This window comes from Mobula birostris, chromosome 5, assembly GCF_030028105.1.
Source record: "Mobula birostris isolate sMobBir1 chromosome 5, sMobBir1.hap1, whole genome shotgun sequence".
Taxonomy (NCBI): Eukaryota; Metazoa; Chordata; class Chondrichthyes; order Myliobatiformes; family Myliobatidae; genus Mobula; species Mobula birostris.
In genome coordinates, this window is record NC_092374.1 from 131,988,992 (window position 1) to 132,007,547 (window position 18,556).

General features: G+C 41.4%; 1 protein-coding gene across 9 annotated transcripts in view; it reads right to left on the reverse strand.

The window, feature by feature from the left end:
• Window positions 1-18,556, reverse strand: part of gli2a (GLI family zinc finger 2a) — a 592,799-nt gene that overhangs the window by 58,833 nt on the left and 515,410 nt on the right. For all 9 annotated transcript variants that reach the window (XM_072258704.1, XM_072258698.1, XM_072258703.1 and 6 more), the window contains 4 exons: window positions 12,524-12,725; window positions 10,239-10,452; window positions 9,134-9,247; window positions 2,600-2,740 (listed from right to left, as the gene is read on the reverse strand). In XM_072258704.1, the coding sequence (XP_072114805.1) occupies window positions 2,600-2,740; window positions 9,134-9,247; window positions 10,239-10,452; window positions 12,524-12,725 (671 nt within the window). The remainder of the gene's footprint in view (window positions 1-2,599; window positions 2,741-9,133; window positions 9,248-10,238; window positions 10,453-12,523; window positions 12,726-18,556) is intronic.

Below are 18,556 nucleotides of genomic sequence, written 5' to 3' on the forward strand. Positions count from 1 at the left end.
CATAAGAGAGAGCAGCTTTTCTTCAGTTCAGCATTGAGAAGAGCTCAGACCATCTGTAGACTAAAAAATTGAAGGCAGGCTGAGACAGTGGTCTGCAGTGTGCAGTCAGAGGTCTACAAAATTTTGAAAGGAGTTGATAAAGTCAACAGAGAGAAGTTAACATTGACTGGGAAGTCCCCACTTTCAGTCCTTAAATACAATACCACTTCCAATATATCAAACCCTCTATTTCAAAAGAAGCCTCATGTCACAGGGAATTTTGAGGACATGCAACTCAACGTCATGTGAACAGATAAAGGAAAATATTACTTGTGCCTCAAGAAGAATGTAAAATAAAGGCAACAAAATACATTCAGATATGTTGATAAGGGGGAGGATAACGCAAGGCGAAGGAAGACATGACTGGAGCATTAACATTACCCACACTGGATGGGCTTGTATGGTCTTTACAGTGTTTTGCTTTGGGACGTGGTTATAATTCCATAAAGGATAAGTCCATAAATTGCATTGAAGAAAGCATGTCAAATGCAGAAAAGGATGTGCTGGCATTGGAGAGGGTCCAGAATTGGTTCACGAGAATGATCTCAGGAAGGAAAGGTTCAGCCTATGAGAAGCATTTGATTGCTCTGGTTCTGTACTTGGTGAAATTTAGAAGAATGAAGGAGGATCTCGTTGAAATCCACTGAATATTGAATGGATGTTTCTAATAGTGGGAGATTCTAGGACTAGAGGGCACAGCCTCAGAATATGAGGTCCCTTTGGAACAAAGATAAGGAGGAATTTCTTTAGCCAGAGGGTGGAGGAGCTGTGAAAATCATTGCCACAAAAGGTGGGGGCAAAGTCATTGGGTATATTTATAGCAGAGTTTGATAGGTTCTTGATTAGTCAAGGGGTGAAATGTTACAGGGAGAAGACAGGAGAGTGGGGCTGAGGAGAAAATAAATTAGCCATGATCAAATGGCAGAGCAGACTCAATGGGCTGAATGGCCTAGTTCTGTTCCTATGTCTTATGGTTTTATGAAAATACTTGATATGTTCCTTAGCGTATGCTTGACATATTGTTGAATGTTTTCTCAAGGGTTAAGTAACTTGTATACTAAACAACAGATCATGTTATTTGAGCAACAGTGTTAAATGTTTGCCTAACACTAGAAGCTGGGAGAGGCCATGTCACAAATTAACTCTCTGATAAAGTAATGAGTATTTGGGATCATATAGATATTACAGTCTTCCATAGCACAGAAAGAGGTCATTTAGGTCTATTGGTCAGTTTCTTGTTAAGAAAAGTCTGCAAAACCATACTCTCTTTTCCCTGCTGTTATGGTGGGCTAATTAATCTTGCGGGTGGAGGAATGGTGAACGAAAGGAAAGCAATCTCTGTCCAGTCCCTATTGGTCTATGATCCCTGTGACTGTTCATTGTAAATTTAGAGGTGTCTATTTCTTCACGTTCCCTCGTGCCTGGGCGTGGGGTGGAGGGGTGGAAAGAAGACATCTGCTCTCTGACCCTCTCTCAAGGGGCATGATTGTAGAGTTGTAGAAACCAGATGTTTGCTCTTCCAAAATCCTGGAATTTTACCGACAAAATCCTCATCGCTACTAATTATAATTTCCCGAATGAAACAAAAGCAGAATTCTCTTGGATCCCGTGTGGAATTAAAGTCAGGCAAATTGCTGCCAAAGGTAGTCGGGGAATTCAAGCAAGAAGTTGATCCTGTATTAGAGGCAGCACACTTGTATTTTAGATTCAAAGTACCTCTCCAGAATTTGGCTGATACTTCACTGTAGTACTGGGTCTGTACTGAGGTGCTAATGTGATGGGAAACTGAGGTCCCACTTGCCCTCAGTGATCAACACTGCTCTTTGTAAATAAAAGCCATGAAGGAACTCAGACCAATTCTCGAACATCAGGAAAGTAGATTATCTGACTCATTTATCATTTTTTATTTAGAGATATAGAACAGTAAAAGGCCCTTCTGGCCCAATGAGCCTGCTCTGCCCAGTAACACCCATTTAACCAACGAACCTACCACCAACCCATCTGTCTTTGGAATGTGGGAGGAAACTGGAGCTTCCGGAGGAAACCCATGTGGTCCCAGGTAGAATGTATAAACTTCTTACAGACAGTGGCAGAATTGAGACTGGGTCAGCTGCACTGTATTAGTATTATGTTAATTACTACGTGACTGTTCTGTATCTTATTGCTCTTTAGTTGGATCTTGCCTCCAGAGACAGAGTGCTGTCATTTACTCTTCGGTATAGGCACCATTATGTTTCTAGAGTACTAGGGTGCATGTAAAGAGCTTTGGGATGCTCCATGGCTGTGTAAGGTGCTACATGAATGCAGAATCTTTCTCTATCCTTCATCCTCAGATAATATAGCATGCCAAATTCACACTGCAGCAACCTATGTTACTAATAAATATTGAATCTGAAAATCAAGACAGCCAGTGTCACTCTTTTAACATTAACAAAAGTTGCATTAAATTAAGGCCAATGAATCCCTTTTCATGAACTGTCACAATGCCCACAGCTACCACCAAAGCATCGTGACTGACGTCCAGTCTTTGTGCTCGATACCCAGCTTTGGCCTTACTCACATGCACCAGTTGCTCCTGAGTGTCGTACTCCTTGCTGCAGCCTTCCCAGTGACACACCGTCTCATAAATGACTTCGGGCTCCTGTTTACAGTCATCTTTATCCAAGTCATCCTTCACCTCAGTCAGCCCTGCCAGACGATCCTGAGTAATTGCATGGGTAACGGAAAAGAAGTGAACAAATTAAAGATGTTATGCTGAATTTAACGGCGTTCGTATCAAATCTTGCATTCTCAAAGCCTTCCCATGTTCTGATGAATATATTTCAAAGCTCAAAGTAAATTTACTATCAAAGTACATATATGTCACCTTATACAAATCTGAGATTCATTTTCTTGCAGGCATACTCAATAAATCTAAAAAAAGAATATTAGGCATAATAGAATCAATGAAAGACCACACCACCTTGGACGTCTAAACAGTGTACAAAAGACAACAAAACTGCGCATATACAAAAAGAAAGAAATTATGATAACAAATAAGCAATAAATATGAGAATATGAAATGAGTCCATAATGAGTCCATAGGTTGTGGGAACAATGCTGGGGCAAGTGAAGTTATCCCCTCTGGGTTCAAGAGCCTGATGGCTGAGGAGCAATAACTGTTCCTGAGCCTGGTGGTGTGAGTCCTGAGGCTCCTGTACCTTTGCTGTACCTTTTTCCTGATGGCAGCAGTGAGAAGGGAGCATGACCTGGGTGGTGGGGTTCCCTGATGATGGACAGTGCTTGTCTGTGACAATGCTTCATGTAGGTGTGCTCAGTGCTGGGGAGGGATTTACTTGCGATGGACTGGGCTGCATCCATTACATTTTGCAGGATTTCCATTCAAGGACTTTGTTGCTTCCAATGTTTTGAATTAATTTCCTTTGCAATCTTATTTATCCATCGCAAACTCAAATGAACGCAATTATTCCAATCTTCTGCCAGGTATATTTTTAGACATTATAGATATTATTCAATTTCCCATGTGGCAATTCCTCTTTTTGGCATTCCTATGGCAAATCTCTTTAGATCCACTCCCGACTGGACACCTTTCCCCATCCAAGAGGTCCATAGGTTGAAAGGCAGTTGCCTGTATGACAGTATTCACAATGTCAATGTGACCCATTTTCAGGCTTTGTTCTTCTCCTGGGAGATTTCTCATTTTCCCTTTCTCTTCCCATTTCCTGCCAACCAAATGAGATCAGGAATATTCTTTCCAAATTACAGGAATGAAATCTAAACCCTTTACTAGTTGCAATTTCAGCCAAAACGGAAAGTTACAACTCAGAATTTAGAATAAGGAGTGCAATGCAATACGCTTCAGTTGCCCAAGTGAGTCCCAATTGGATTGAAGAAGCTCGCTACCACCCTGGAATAAACTCGTAGAGTAACACACAAAGCGCTAGAAGATCTATGCAGGGAAATAAAAAGTTAACGCTTCAGGCCAAGACTTTCCCATCAGGGCCCATGGTAGCAGAGCTGTTAGTGCGATGCTATTACAGCTCGGAGCATCGGAGTTTGGAGTTCCTTCCCGATGCCCTCTGTAAGGAGTTTATAGGGCCTTCCCATGGAATGCCTGGGATTTCCCTGAGTGCTCCAGTTTCCTCAACAGTCCAAAGTTGTACTGGGTAGGTTGAAAGTTGTCCCGTGAATAGGTTAGGGTTAAATTGGGGCCTTCGCGGGTGGCTCGAAGGGCCCGAAGAGCCTACTCTGCGCTTTATCGCTGAATAAAATATCAGGGCTCATGGTCCATCCGCACACTGGATCCTCCATCACAAGAACACAATGGCTGCAGTCTGTACCATTTAGAAGATGCACTGTAGTTTCTTACAAATCATGGCACAAGAACAGGCCCTTTGGCCCATCAGATCTGTGCTGACCTAATGCTGAACATGGTCTTCCATTCTTTCCTCACTCACACTATTGTCGCAGTATCTCCCGTCTCACAAGGATTGATGGAAAAGGTACATGGAAGCATTACTATCTACAGATTCCCCTTTAGAAATATATTCTTCAAAGGCAAAATCTTGGAGTTCGATACTCAACAATCCTATTGTCTAAAATACTACAGGCAACTATATTTATCTTTGGCACCAACAGGATTAAGCACTCAATAAGTAAATACAGTATCTGCTATAGGTCACCACAGCCCAGGCTCTGCCCTGTAAGGGTCTGAAGTGCATTCACATTTAGCCAATGACAGAAGACAACTTGAACTATTCCCGACTTCACAGGAACAAAGGGCCCTCTGAATGAAATGGGAAGCCATGATCACACTTGCAATTTGTTTGAGCTAATGAAGGCATATTACCAATAAGATATTAATGCCTTTCAGATGCCAATGGTGTGTTTTTTTTAAAAATTGTCTCATTAGCGTCTGCCCACATCGCAGCTGGAGATGCTTTTAGGTCATGCGCTTGCTGCTGTCGACGTGCTCCAAACTTAAAACTCGTGAGATGTGGCTCCTGCCCCGAACGTGCTGACTACAGCATGTTTATCTTTCTCTGATATGCTATCTTCATCAATTTTCCCGGCCCCAGATGATTATAAACAGAGCTGTCCCCATGCATCATTTCAAAACCTGACTGGGGCTGCCTCTGGACTAAAGCAGAACAAGGAATTAGTCAAAGCTTGCGTTGTGCCACTGACAGCAAGGTATTGTATATTTCATTAAAATGTAGTGCAGGGACACTTGTAGTTTAAGAGTTACGATAAAAAATGATTTGAAAAGAAAAGGAGATAAATTGCTCTTGCTTCTAATCCTCACTCATCAGGGTAGAAGGGAGACTGGGAACTAAAAGCTTCACTGTATCAAGTTCTTGTGTCTTTGACCAGTGGCGGAGAGACTGCACTGCTGCACGTTATAACACTGAGGAAGTAACCCATTAATAACTCCAACACACAGTGTGCACATCCAAGCACGGCAGTGAGGGAGAAGCCTAGGATTCAGATTCGCTCTGAAATTGGTAATACCAGCGACGATATTAGCTCTTTCTTGTGGAGAATTCTCCTCCATCAGGACATGAAATGAAAAATCCCCTGAAACAGGGACTGGTGCTGGGATCTAATTTAATGCATTTTACTTGCCGGACAGGTGCATTAAAGCACAATAGGGGTGAGGAGTCTGCTTTACATTCACTGGACTTGGCAAAGGTTTTTCCAGAACTGTGGCTAACTTCCATTCAGGATATTCTTTTTCACAACAGTGTTAAAATGGCCCTTTAATTCCACACATACTTTTCTTTTTAAAAATGTAATAGTCGTTAATTATTTTGTGAACGGGGATGTATTGCACTAGAAGTTGTAGAGTGCCCGATTGGGCCTGGGGTTTGTGACATGCTGGTGGCTATTGGAGTCCCTGATCCTCAGTACAATATAAGGTACTGATCTCGAGGCAAACACTCACACATGGTATGTGACTACATTTCTGTTCTGATTGAACACTTGCACTATGAGGATTAGCAAAGCCGTGTCAAATTTACCAGCAATGAGCAATTCTCCCTTATGAGTGCATCAAGCTTGAAGACAGGCAATGCAGTGTGTTGCAGTGGTGCATTGGGTAGTTTAACAGACTAATAGACCCGAGACCTAGACTAATAGGTAACATAAAAGAAGCTGCAGGAACTCAGCAGGTCAGGCAGTGTCTGTAGAGGGAAATGGATGTTTCAGGTCAAGACCCTTCAGCAGGACTAGTAATCCAGTTATGATCACAAATCACTGTGGAGGAGGTGAAGTACATTAGAGGGACTAATAAACCGGTGTCAGTAAAGTGAGAAAGCAAGTGTTGGGCTGATCTAAGAAACTTTAGAAAAGAAAACATGGATTCATCAACTAGCTTGGACCGAATATAACTCCAAGCCCAGAGGAATGTGTTAACTGCTTTCTGAACTTTAGTGTGCTTTCTAAACTTGCCCTGGCATGTAAACATCATTTCAAAAAATACACAGCAGTGCCTCTACTTTCTTAGGAGGTTGTACCGGTTTGGCAGTCCAGGCCATCCACCTTTCAGGCCTTGCTCTCTTTTCACTGCTGCCAATGGGAAGGGGGTACAGGAACCTTAGGTCCCACACCTTCAACTTTCAGGCTCCTGAATCATCATGGATAACTTCACGCAGATCAATATAGAGCTGATTGCACAACCTATGGGTCACCTTCAAATACTCAACAAATCACATTCTCAAATTTATTTATTTGTTATTTTTATTTTTTTCTGTCAGCTCAAGCTGGGAAAACCTGAGTTACAGGCACAGCCAAGCAGACTCATTTGCCAATTACTAGGAACTTTCAAACTATTCTAGTGGTGTTTAGTATTGCGGCTTTCTGGAGATTTACATAAATAACAGTTGCAGATATTACTATTGGGACAATGAATACCCTGTTCATGTTCCAAAGTCTTTCAATTTCCTCTTTTAATTCAGCATTTTTCTGGTGTTTATCGCATTGATCTCTATAAGTTACGTGAATGACTATATCTATTAAGTAAGTTGCTCTTGCTTGTTTATCCTCTATTATTACATCCAGATGCTAATTATGGATTGTCTTAACTGTAATAGCAGACAAGTCGTAATATAATTTGTACAAGTTTGACTCTAAAACTGAATCAGGCTTGAATTTATAGTAAGTTATGATTTCTTTTATGAGTTTGTATTTTGAAGCAAGATTTTGGTGAATGATGTTTGCCACTTGATTGTGCATGTGTCAGTAATCAGATTGAGTTAAACTGCTGCAGGATCCTCTAATGTGTTGGATTGTTTCTGGTTTATCTTGGCATTTTCTGCATTTATCATCTTGAATTTGTTGATCTTTTATTATGTATTTTTGATACTTCCTTTGTGTTAACCACTTGATCCAGTATTGCCATAAGAAACCCTTCTGTTTCTGAGAATAAGTCTCCAACTCTGAGCCAGGTGCTCGACACTTTCTTGTCGACATCTAGACTGCTCGGATCGTGGGGATGGCTTCCATGGAGAATCATGCTCTTCCATTGGTTAGCTTTTCTTCTGGAGTGATCATTTATTCATTTTTCTGAGTTGTGCTCTCACTTAGGTTTAATGGTGTATACTTCCTATCAGAATTGCATATGTTTATTGAATTCTTTTCTCGTTGATGAATGTATATCCTTAGAAGTTTTATCTGACTGTCGTGTAGATTTTTAATGTATGTTATTCTTCTTCCTCCTTCTGTCCTAGGCAGTGTTAATCCATTTACATTAATATTGTATTTTCATTATTTCTCAGCTCAAGCTGATATAACCTTAGGCACAGGCATAGCCAAGTGCACTTTTTACTATTTACTTTTGTTATTAATTATTATTTTTAGTCTTTTTTGTATTTGCACAATTTGTCTTCTTTTGCACATTGGTTGTTTGTCAGTCTTTGTGTACTTTTACATTGATTCTATTGTGTTTCATTGTTCTATTGTGAATACCTGCGAGAAAATGAATTTCAGGTAACATATGGTGACATATACCTATTTTGATAATAAAGTTATTTTGAACCAGTTAACCAACCACATTGGTTGTGGTTGTGTTATCAATGACATGGTACATAATAAAACCTGACATTACCAGTGATTCCCAAAATCTGTAAATGGGTAACTGAGAGAAAGGACAAAATATTGTACCTCTTGGTTTTAGAATAGAGGCATTAGTAAAAATTTGGAATAACGAAAGGAGAGACTAAAAGATCTAATGAATCAGGAAAAGCTTCACAGGCTGGGAATTCCCTTCCTGAGGACAGAGAAGACTATGTGACAAGACAGGGTTCCTACATGTAAAATGAGTTATTATTTGTGTGGGAAACCAGAATCAGGGACCGTAAATACAAACTGTCACTGATAAATCCTACAAGAAATGGTGGGGTATCTCAGTGAAAACAATTGATTAGAAGAAAGAGAGGAGATTTCATTGAAACCTCTTGAATATTGAAAGGCCAGCATAGAATGGACGTGGGAGATGTTTCCTTTAGTGGGGGAGTCAAGGGCTGGAGGGCATAGCCTCCAGATAGAAGGATGTCCCTTCAGAACGGAAATGAGAAGGAATTTCTTTAGCCAGAGGGTGCTGAATTTGTGGAATTCATTGCCATGGACTGTGGAGGCTAAGCATCGGGTGTGCTTAAGTGGCAGTTGATAGATTCTTTATTAGTAAAGACATTAAAAGTTATGGGGAGAAGGTAGGGAAATGGGGTTGAGAGGGATAATAATTCAGCCAAGATAGAATGGTAGGGAAAACTCAATTTGCTGAATGGCTTAATCCTGCTCCTACATCTTATAGTCTTATGGAAATTCCGTACAACGGGTTTTAGCTAGGTAGAGATATCCTACCACGAGGATTATTTGGGGTAAATGGGATACATGCATTAATGGGAAATGACACTAAAAAGTATCTTTTGATGGCATTGCATGAAGAAATGTGGGAGATGGCCATTGTGGAGCATTAAGCTCTTTGTATTCCAGTTGGGTTGAATGTCCTTGCATAACTTGATTAATCAGTTTATCTGGGTTAAGGTTTCACTGTGTGGAGGTAATCCTCATATCATCCATCTCATTACTTGCTCACCTCAGTGATGGGAGAGACAGTCCGTGGGCCTTCCACTTCACTTTTAACTTTGGTGCGTTTGTTGATCAGGGGGTCCACAGTGCTGCTCACAGCGGACTCTCCACTCAGCTTGCTCTGCAGAATAAACAGCAGGCTGTGTTAAAAGCTTCAATGTACATCACAAGAAATTAATCCTTGGTCACATCTGCAAAAAGTCTGATATTGATCTCATCGTTTAAAATGGGTCCCACAGAAGATAAAATCAAATCATTTATATTCTACCAAATTGTGCACTTCGAGCCTGTGACCAAAGAAAATTTAATTCCCTAACAATTTTTCACTTAACTTCTTTATCATTATCCATTCTTCATAAGGAACTGATGCAGGGTCTCGACCCAAAATGTCAACCATCTTTCTGCCCACTTAGATGCCTGACTGAACCACTGAGTTCTTTCAGCAGTTTTGTTTTGGCTTTATAAGGAACTGATAGGCTCAGAAAAGATATCTGCTTTCAAAGACACAGACAAAGAAAACTGGGCAAGGTTGTTAATGATGTACTCAGCAAATTAAAAAAAAAAATCAGTGCTGGGGGATGGAACACCATCGCATTATTTGCAAAACAAACCTATCTTCAACCTCATAGCCTTCCCCTCAACCCAAAGCTTATGCTGTCTACCCTGCATAGGTGAAGGAATGTTTCAGGGAGATGTCAGAGGTAGGATTTTTCTTATCACAGAGACTGGGTAGTACCTGGAATGCCCTGCCAGGGATGCTGGTAGATGCTGAAACATTAGGGATATTTAAGAGACACTTAGGTTGGCAGATGGATAAAACAAAAATGGAGGGTTATGGGCTATGTAGGAGGGAGGGTATAAATTAATAATCAATAGCTCTATATAGGTCAGGACATCGTGGGCTAAGGGCCTGTATTGTTCTATGTTCCATAAAATGTTAATTTCAACAACAGACCAACTTTTACAGTTTTTTAAACTTAAAGATTTTTACACGTCCGTGAGGAGTTGTGTCCGGATCTATAAATGGAAAATGTATTAGATTTCGTTTCCTCTTGGGCAAGGATAAAATTCTTCAGCCGTTCACACAGCACCCAGAACGAGTTGCTACTTACCTGAGAGACCTCAGAAGAGGCATTGTTGGCTTGAGTAGGTGGCAAAACGGCAGACGTGCTGGACAGGTGCTGCCGTGGGGCGAAGGTTGGTGATGGCTGGATAAGGGGCGGAGTGTGGCCGAAGGCGGAGTTCAGGGTGCGTTGTTGGTTCAGTATCTGCTGATGCATCTGGATGGTCACTGGGTTGATTGGGTGAGGAAAGCTGAAAGCTGGGCTGAAGGTAGACAAGAATTATTAGAACCTGCACAGCCAAATGGTTTTGCTCAGACAGAAAGGAAATGTACATACTGATAAGATATTGAATCTCTCCTTGTTCGATGCTGTAGCTAAATGAACATCTCACCTCTTTAAATGTTTTAATACGGTGTCAAACAAATACTTCCAGTGTTTTAATAAAACCTGTTAGTATCTGCCAACCAAATATTAGATGAAAATAATTTTAGGAGATGTCATCGTCACTTCAGGTATAAAAACAGAACCACAAAAATTTATTCAAACTTATTGCATTCTTTTGGCAAAAATATAAATGAGGTAAGTTAACTTTTACATATATTAGGCCTCTCCTCTTCAGCATCCACCCTGAGAGCTTTAAAGATTAAAAATTAGTTTTATTTGTCACATGTATATTGAAGCATACAGTGAAATGTGTCGTACAGCATCACATCAGCTCAGTGAGGACTGTGCTGGGCAGCCCACAAGTGGCGACACACTTCCAGCATCAACGAAGCATACCGGTAGCTCACTAACCCTAACAGTTTGTCTTTGGAATGTGAGAGGAAACCAGTGAATCTGGGGGAAATCCATACAGTCACAGGGAGAACATACAGTCAGTGGCAGGAATCGAACACCGATCTTACAGCTGCTGCTATATAGCCTTACATTAACTGCTACATTATATCATGCTGCTAACAGCTTGATCAACATTGTGCAAAGGGGACAGCAGCAGAATGTAATTTAAATACCACAACACAGGTATATGAGCAATTTCTATTGTTCGTAATTACCCAAATGCAGACCATCTAGTCTCTATGCAGACCCTTGCCTACTTGGGAAAAGTGGAAATGCACTTCTAAAAACCACAGTCATAAACTCATGACTTATACACCATTTCAGATTATACATAATATTTTTTATTTCTTAATTTTCCATCTATTTCTCTACTCTTCTGCCAACTCTACCATTGTTTGCAAGCAATTGGCAAGTTTTATATCCAGTCAATCCTTGGTTAGTGCAACACATTTGTACTGGGAGGTAATTAACATTCCACTACAGCTCTGAAGAAATAAGTCCCCCAAATGATTCTGCTGTCAGTGCCTGAAACAGACTGACCCCAGGCTTTAAAACTGTCACATAAATTATCTGCAGATTTCAGATGAAAGGTCTTGAACTGTAATGTTGACTGCCATTTCCCTCTACAGATGCTGCCTGACCCATTGAGTTCCTCCAGCACTTTTCTTCATTCTGAATTTGTTTACAAAAATGATCCATACATTAAATTTACTGTGACAATTCATTTTGTTACAATCAACTGAACTTTCTTCATGAAGTGGTGGCTATTATTTCCAACTTGAAACAACCAATAGCCAACTACTGACATGTGAAAGTGCCTGGGATTAAACTACACTCCTTGAAATTTGATCAGGCAGTTTTAAAAATAAAAGCATCCTGCCTTTGTTAGAGTGGAAGAGACCAGGAGTTAAATATTCCTGTATCATTTGGCCTTTTAGAATTGGAATCAGAATCATGCTTATTATCAGTATCATATGAGACACGAAATGTATTATTTTGCAGCAGTATTGTGCAAGTTCATAAAATTACTATAAATTACAAAATAAGTAAATAGTGCAAAAAGGAATGTTGTGTTATAAACATATTAAGTAATAAGCAATGTACCCTGTAAGAGACTTAGCGGGTGTATATCAATCTTCAGGGAAACATTGGCTTGAATCCCTGGGTATTCCCTATAATGCTGATCTGCCTACCCTGTCACGCATCTGAGAAATCTGAGTTCTCTTTGGATAGGCCTGCATTATGAACTTATGACCCCTGGTAATCAGTGCTTTTTAGTTCCTCGGCCTATATGCCGACATGAATAAGAGGAGTTACTGCTGAGAGACATGTCTGACTGGTATGCAGCCAGCATGACAATCACTCGTCATGACTTGAAGACTACACACTAATTACCCATATGCAGACCATCCAGTCTCAATTACAATTGGTCATCATGTAAAGCCTGGTCGGCGTTGGGGGAAAAGTGAATGGCTGTTCACTGCTGAAGGACTCACCTGATTGCACCCGCTGACAGGTGCCCGTATGACCCACTCGCTGCTGAACTGCTCCGTGAGTTGTTGATGTAAGCCACCAGCGAGTTGGGGGATGTTCTGATCATAGTCTGCAGATCAATGCTGGCATCGGACAGTGGGGAGATGGACAAGGCTCTCTTCCTGCTCATCCTTGGGGCTGGGCGAGGACTGGAGAACCTTGACACTGCGTAATGGAAAGAGGAAAACATCAGGAAGGGAAACCAAATCCATATGGCTTCCGCCAAATTTTTTATTTGGTGACTGCAGCTGAAATAATATCTGATAAATCGGAACTTCTCAATATTTTACAGTGCAGTTTAAAGACTTGGAACACAGAAATCACACCAGTTCTATCAAATCTGTGCTTTCAATCTCACACAAGCTGAGTTTACAAGAAATCAACTATTTAATTAAAATGAAATGGCACCTCATAAAAATCTTTCCCTTCTTAATCTTTGCTACTTTTATACTTAGTGCCTTTTCTGCTTGATTTGCACCTTTATTATGACTCAGTTGCACTGCAGTTGTCGTCCAAGGCAAGCACGACCGAGCGATTTCAGACGGACTGCTAACTGACAGCAGAACTGTAATCAATATGATTAAGCACTCTGATAAGAGATGTAGCAGTGGCACCCTATATCCCAGCTCTTGCTTCACAAGTTAGCCATGCCACAAGTAAAATTGCCCACTGTTTTTTAACTATATAACTTGAATTTGGGCTTTGTGCTGAGAATAGTTACTTCTAAAGTAAATAAAGTCGAAGAACATAAAGGCTTAAGGACAAGTCATGCTCCTTCTGTGCTATTTACAACAAATCTACTGTAATATGAAGCAACAAGTAAACTTCACTGATTTACCAAAAACATCAACCAGATTCATATCTTCTAACTAAAGCATTTGCATGACTGTGACCTTCTTGCAGTACAGAGCAAATTATATCAATGAAAATAACACCAAAATGGATGTCTATAGCTTATTGCTGAGAACCTGGTTTCAGAGAGCAGTGTGAACAGGTCTCTCTCTCTCTCTCTCTCTCTCTCTCTCTCTCTCTCTCTCTCTCTCTCTCTCTCTCTCCCTCTCCCTCTCTCTCTCCCTCTCTCTCCCTCTCCCCGTCCCTCCCTCTCCCTCTCCTTCCCTCTGTCCCTCTCTCTTCTTCTCCCTCTTCCCCCTCTCCCCCTCCCTCTCTCTCCCTCTCTGTGTGTCTCTCTCAGTCTCCCTCTCAAGAATGAGTGCAAAGGGTGAATACTGTCAATGCTTTTCCCAGGGTTGGAGAACCAATGCCAACAAGCCGGCATAGGTTTATGGCGAGAGGGAAAAGATTTAACAGGAACTGAGTGACAACCTTTTTTACACAGTGATATTTATGTGGAATGGCCAGCCACAGAAATTGGTCGAGGCAAGTTGAATAACAACATTGAAAAAAAAAATGCAGGCAGATACAGACGCAGGAAAGGTTTAGAGATTTTTCAGCCAAATGCTGGCCAATGAGATTAGTTTGGATGAACGTTTTGGCTAGCATGGTCTAGTTGGGCCAAAGGTCCTGATTCCATGCTGTATGACATTGACTTAAGAACAGGCTGGTGGTGGCTCGTGTTCTTATGTTTCCAATTGCTAATGAAGTGAGAATAATAATTCCTTGTGTTCCTGTATTCCTTGCGGCAATAAAGGACCAGGTGGCTAAAGCAAAAAATTATCAAAAACACATAATAAAAGACCAACAAATGCAAGACAATAAATTCAGAAAATGCCAAGAGCAACTAGACACAAGCCAACATATTACAAGATCCTAGAGCAGTTTAACTCAATCTGATTACTTACACAGGAACAATCAAGTAATATCTAAAACTGGTATCTTCCCAAAGTCCCGACACAATATCATTCAACAATTAGACCCACACAGCAATATATTTGTAAATCTCCAGAAAACCACAATACTAAACATCACTAGAATAGTCCAGAAATTCCTAGCAATTGAGAAATGAGTCTGTTTGGCTATGCCCGTACCTCTGCTTGAGATGAGAGGAAAAAAAAGTCATAATAATGCTCCAGAAGGGTTCAAAGAATAAGGCACAGTAACTGGGACACTAATACATTATGAATGATTCCCACAACTCACCAATAACGATGCTGGCAGAAGGACCTTAATCCTGGCAAGCGTGAGGTTATGGGAAATCACAGAGGGACATACGTATACAGTAAATGGTAGGGGGCTACAAAGCATTGAGAAATGTTGGGGTTCAAGTCCATTGTTCCCTGAAAGTAGCAACACATGTAGCTGGGATTGTGAAGAAGGCCTATGCCCTGCTTACCTTCATAGTTTGGGGGCACAGAATATAAAAGTTGAGATGTTACGTTGCATCTTTACGAAACACTGGTTAGGGAACAATACTGCTATACACTTCTGTGCAGTTATGGTCACTAACAATAGAATAATATGGTAGAGTTAGAGCAAGTGTGGACGAAATTCAACAGGATATTGCCTCCACTGACATCAGGGAGGGTTCAAAGGAGGTTCACAAAAATGATTCTGGGATTGAAAAGCTAATCATATGAGCAGTGGTTGATACATCTGGGCCTGTATTCACTGGAATTCAGAAGTTTGAGAGGGGGATCTCATTGAAACCTATCAAATATTGAAAAGGCCTCAACAGAGTAGATGTGGAGAGAATGCTTCCTGTGGTGGAGGAACCTAAGGTCAGAGGACACAGCCTCAGAATATTGGGACATCTGATTAGAACAGAGATAGGAAGGGATTTCTTTAGCCAGGGAGTGATGAATCTGTGGAATTTGTTGCTACAGGCAGCTGTGGAGGCCAGGTCACTGGGTCTATTTAAGGCAGAGGTTGACAGATTCTTGATTAGTCATGGCATGAAGGGTTACAAGGAGAAGGCAGGAGACTGGGACAGAGAGGGAAAAATGGATCTGCCATGATGAGATGGTGGAGCAGACTCAATGGGCCAGTGGGCCCAATTCTACTCCTCTATGTTATGGTCTTATGGACTGGAGGAATTTAGTTGTGGAGCAAGTTATGGATCCGCTTGTTTTCCCTGACTGAAGAATGCTGAGTGGTGTATAGAATTAAGAGATGAGATAGATAGTCAAAATCTGTTCTCCCTTGTGGTGCTATCAACAACAAGAGAGCACAGGTTTATTTAATTATTTTATTTATACTTTATACTTTATTGACGCCAAAACAATTGATGCTAGAATGTACAATGATCACAGCGATATTTGATTCTGCGCTTCCCACTCCCTGGATTACAAATATTAAATATTAAAAATATTTAAAATAGTAAAAATTAGTAAATATTAAAAATTTAAATTATAAATCATAAATAGAAAATAGAAAAATGGAAAGTAAGGTAGTGCAAAAAAACCGAGAGGCAGGTCCAGATATTTGAAGGGTACGGCCCAGATCCGGGTCAGGATCCGTTCAGCAGTCTTATCACAGTTGGAAAGAAGCTGTTCCCAAATCTGGCCATACGAGTCTTCAAGCTCCTGAGCCTTCTCCCGGAGGGAAGAGGGACGAAAAGTTTGTTGGCTGGGTGGGTCATGTCCTTGATTATCCTGGCAGGACTGCTCCAACAGCGTGCGGTGTAAAGTGAGTCAAAGGACGGAAGATTGGTTTGTGTGATATGCTGCGCCGTGTTCACGATCTTCTGCAGCTTCTTTCAGTCTTGGACAGGACAACTTCCATACCAGGTTGTGATGCACCCTAGAAGAATGCTTTCTACGGTGCATCTATAAAAATTAGTGAGGGTTTTAGGGGACAGGCCAAATTTCTTTAGTTTTCTCAGGAAGTAAAGGCATTGGTGGGCCTTCTTGGCAGTGGACTCTGCTTGGTTGGACCAAGTCAGGTCATTTGTGATACTGCACGGAGTAGGCCTTCCATCCGTTTGAACTGAGCTACTACAGATACCCACGCCAAACCCGATTAACCCTAATCTAATCACAGGACAATTTACAGAGACGGATCAACCTACCTGGTTAGACGTTAGCCTGTGGGTGGAAACCAGAGCACCCGGGGAAAACCCAGACATTCCAAAGGGAGGACGTACAGAGACTCCTTACAGAATGGCATCAGAACTGAACTCTGAACTCCGGAAAGCCCTGAGGTATAAGAGCATCGAGCTAACCGTTATGCTACCGTGGTGCCCGAAGTTTGAGAGCAAGGAATTTTAAAGGCAATTTGAGGGGTAAGTGGTTGATATCTGGGGAACTTGCTGCCAAAGAAGATGGTGCAGTTGGCTCCAATCATTCTGCATAAGAACCGTTTAGATAGGCACTTGAATGGGCAAGGCATGGAATGATTTAGAAGTAATGTAGACCACTGAGGTAGTGTAGATCAGGGGTCCCCAACCTTTTTTATGCCCTGTACCACTACTGTTAACCAAAGGGTCTGTAGATGTCAGATTGGGAACCCCTGATGTAGATAGACAATCAGGTCTTCATAGACGTAATGGACTGAAGGGCCATTTCTACGCTGCACAACTCTGTGATGTATGAGAATCCCACCAATAACTGACAAACATATTGCGGAGGTCGGTAAACACAACTTCTTTGGTTGCAGACAGTAAGTTTTAAATTGGTTGTACAATATTTTTGTTTAGCCATTTATTGGATGTCTAGAACTGCATTTAATACAGTTAAGCATGCAAGTAAGAAAGCCACCAGCACCCCTGAGCGCGCGGGTTCCCAGTTCCCATCTGGTATTTGATGCTACATCTACTGACCATCTTGCTTGAAGAGTTGTCCATCCCAGGTTGCCCCAGAATCAAAGCGACAGGTAAGAGTCGATCATATTGGTGCACTCAGAGTCACGTCGAGGACAGGCCAGGTAAAGGTGATAAAGGTGGTATTCCCTTCTCTTCAACACATTTGTGCAACAGGCGGACCCTCACAACAACCAAGTAATTCATATTTGTCATTAACTGTCCTTCACTGAAAATTTCCAATATATTTATGTTCCTGAATTTAACTTCTCCAGTTGCCATGATGGGATTAAAATGCATTGTCTAGAGGAGGCGGAGCTAGGTAGTTATGACACTCCTTTGCTTGCACCTTTGAAAACGGTTCTACTTCCATCTTTAATATCTCTATTCTTCCTTTTCAAGGTTCTTTTGAAGACCCTGACCTGGAGTTACACGCTGATTACGGTTCTTTGCGGGAATGGGACCCGCTCTCGGGGTTCCACAATTGGCTGCCATTCGGTATGCCAAAGGCTTGGCCTAAGATCTTGGCACGGATTCAGAAGCCTGGGATCTCAAGGAACTGGAGGTGGGCAGATCAAGGGTCGGTGTCGCCGTGTGTCGTTGAGGGAGTCCGAACATCTGCTGTGTGCCTGGGGACCCGGGATCCTGGTGATCTTCAGGCACAGAACTCAGAAAAAGAGACGTAATGAGCTTTTAACATCGTAAACCAGCGAGTTGTTTGTTATGTCTCCTCGCTTGTTGGAAAATGAAGTCACCTCTTTCTCCCTTATTAGGAGAGAGAGAGCCTGCAGCATGTCGAATTATCGGCTGAACAATGTAGTCTTTGGGGTAACTGCAAATCTGTGTCTCTGCTATTGCTTTGCTCACACTTGAGTGCTGGTAGTGGGTGCGCTTATTTTTACTGGTGAGGGGAGGGGGATCGTTGCTCACTGCCGTTAATGCGTGGGAGGGAGGGGAGCTTGGGGGGGGTACTTTGGGGTTCTAACATATAACTGTTGTTCATTGTTGGGGCACTCCTCTAGTTTTGTGGATGGTTGCGAAGAAAAAGCATTTCAGGATGTATATTGTATACATTTCTCTGACATTAAATTGTACCTTTGAAACCTTTGAACTGAATTGATTATATTTCACATACAAGAGGAATAAAAATCTTTACGTTATGTCTCTAAATGTGCAATGTGCAATCATAGTAATTTATAATAATTTATACTAAATAGAACAGTCAATGTAACATAGAAATACCCTCAAATCAGAGTGAGTTAATCATCTGATGGCCTGATGGAAGAAGCTGTCCTGGAGCCTG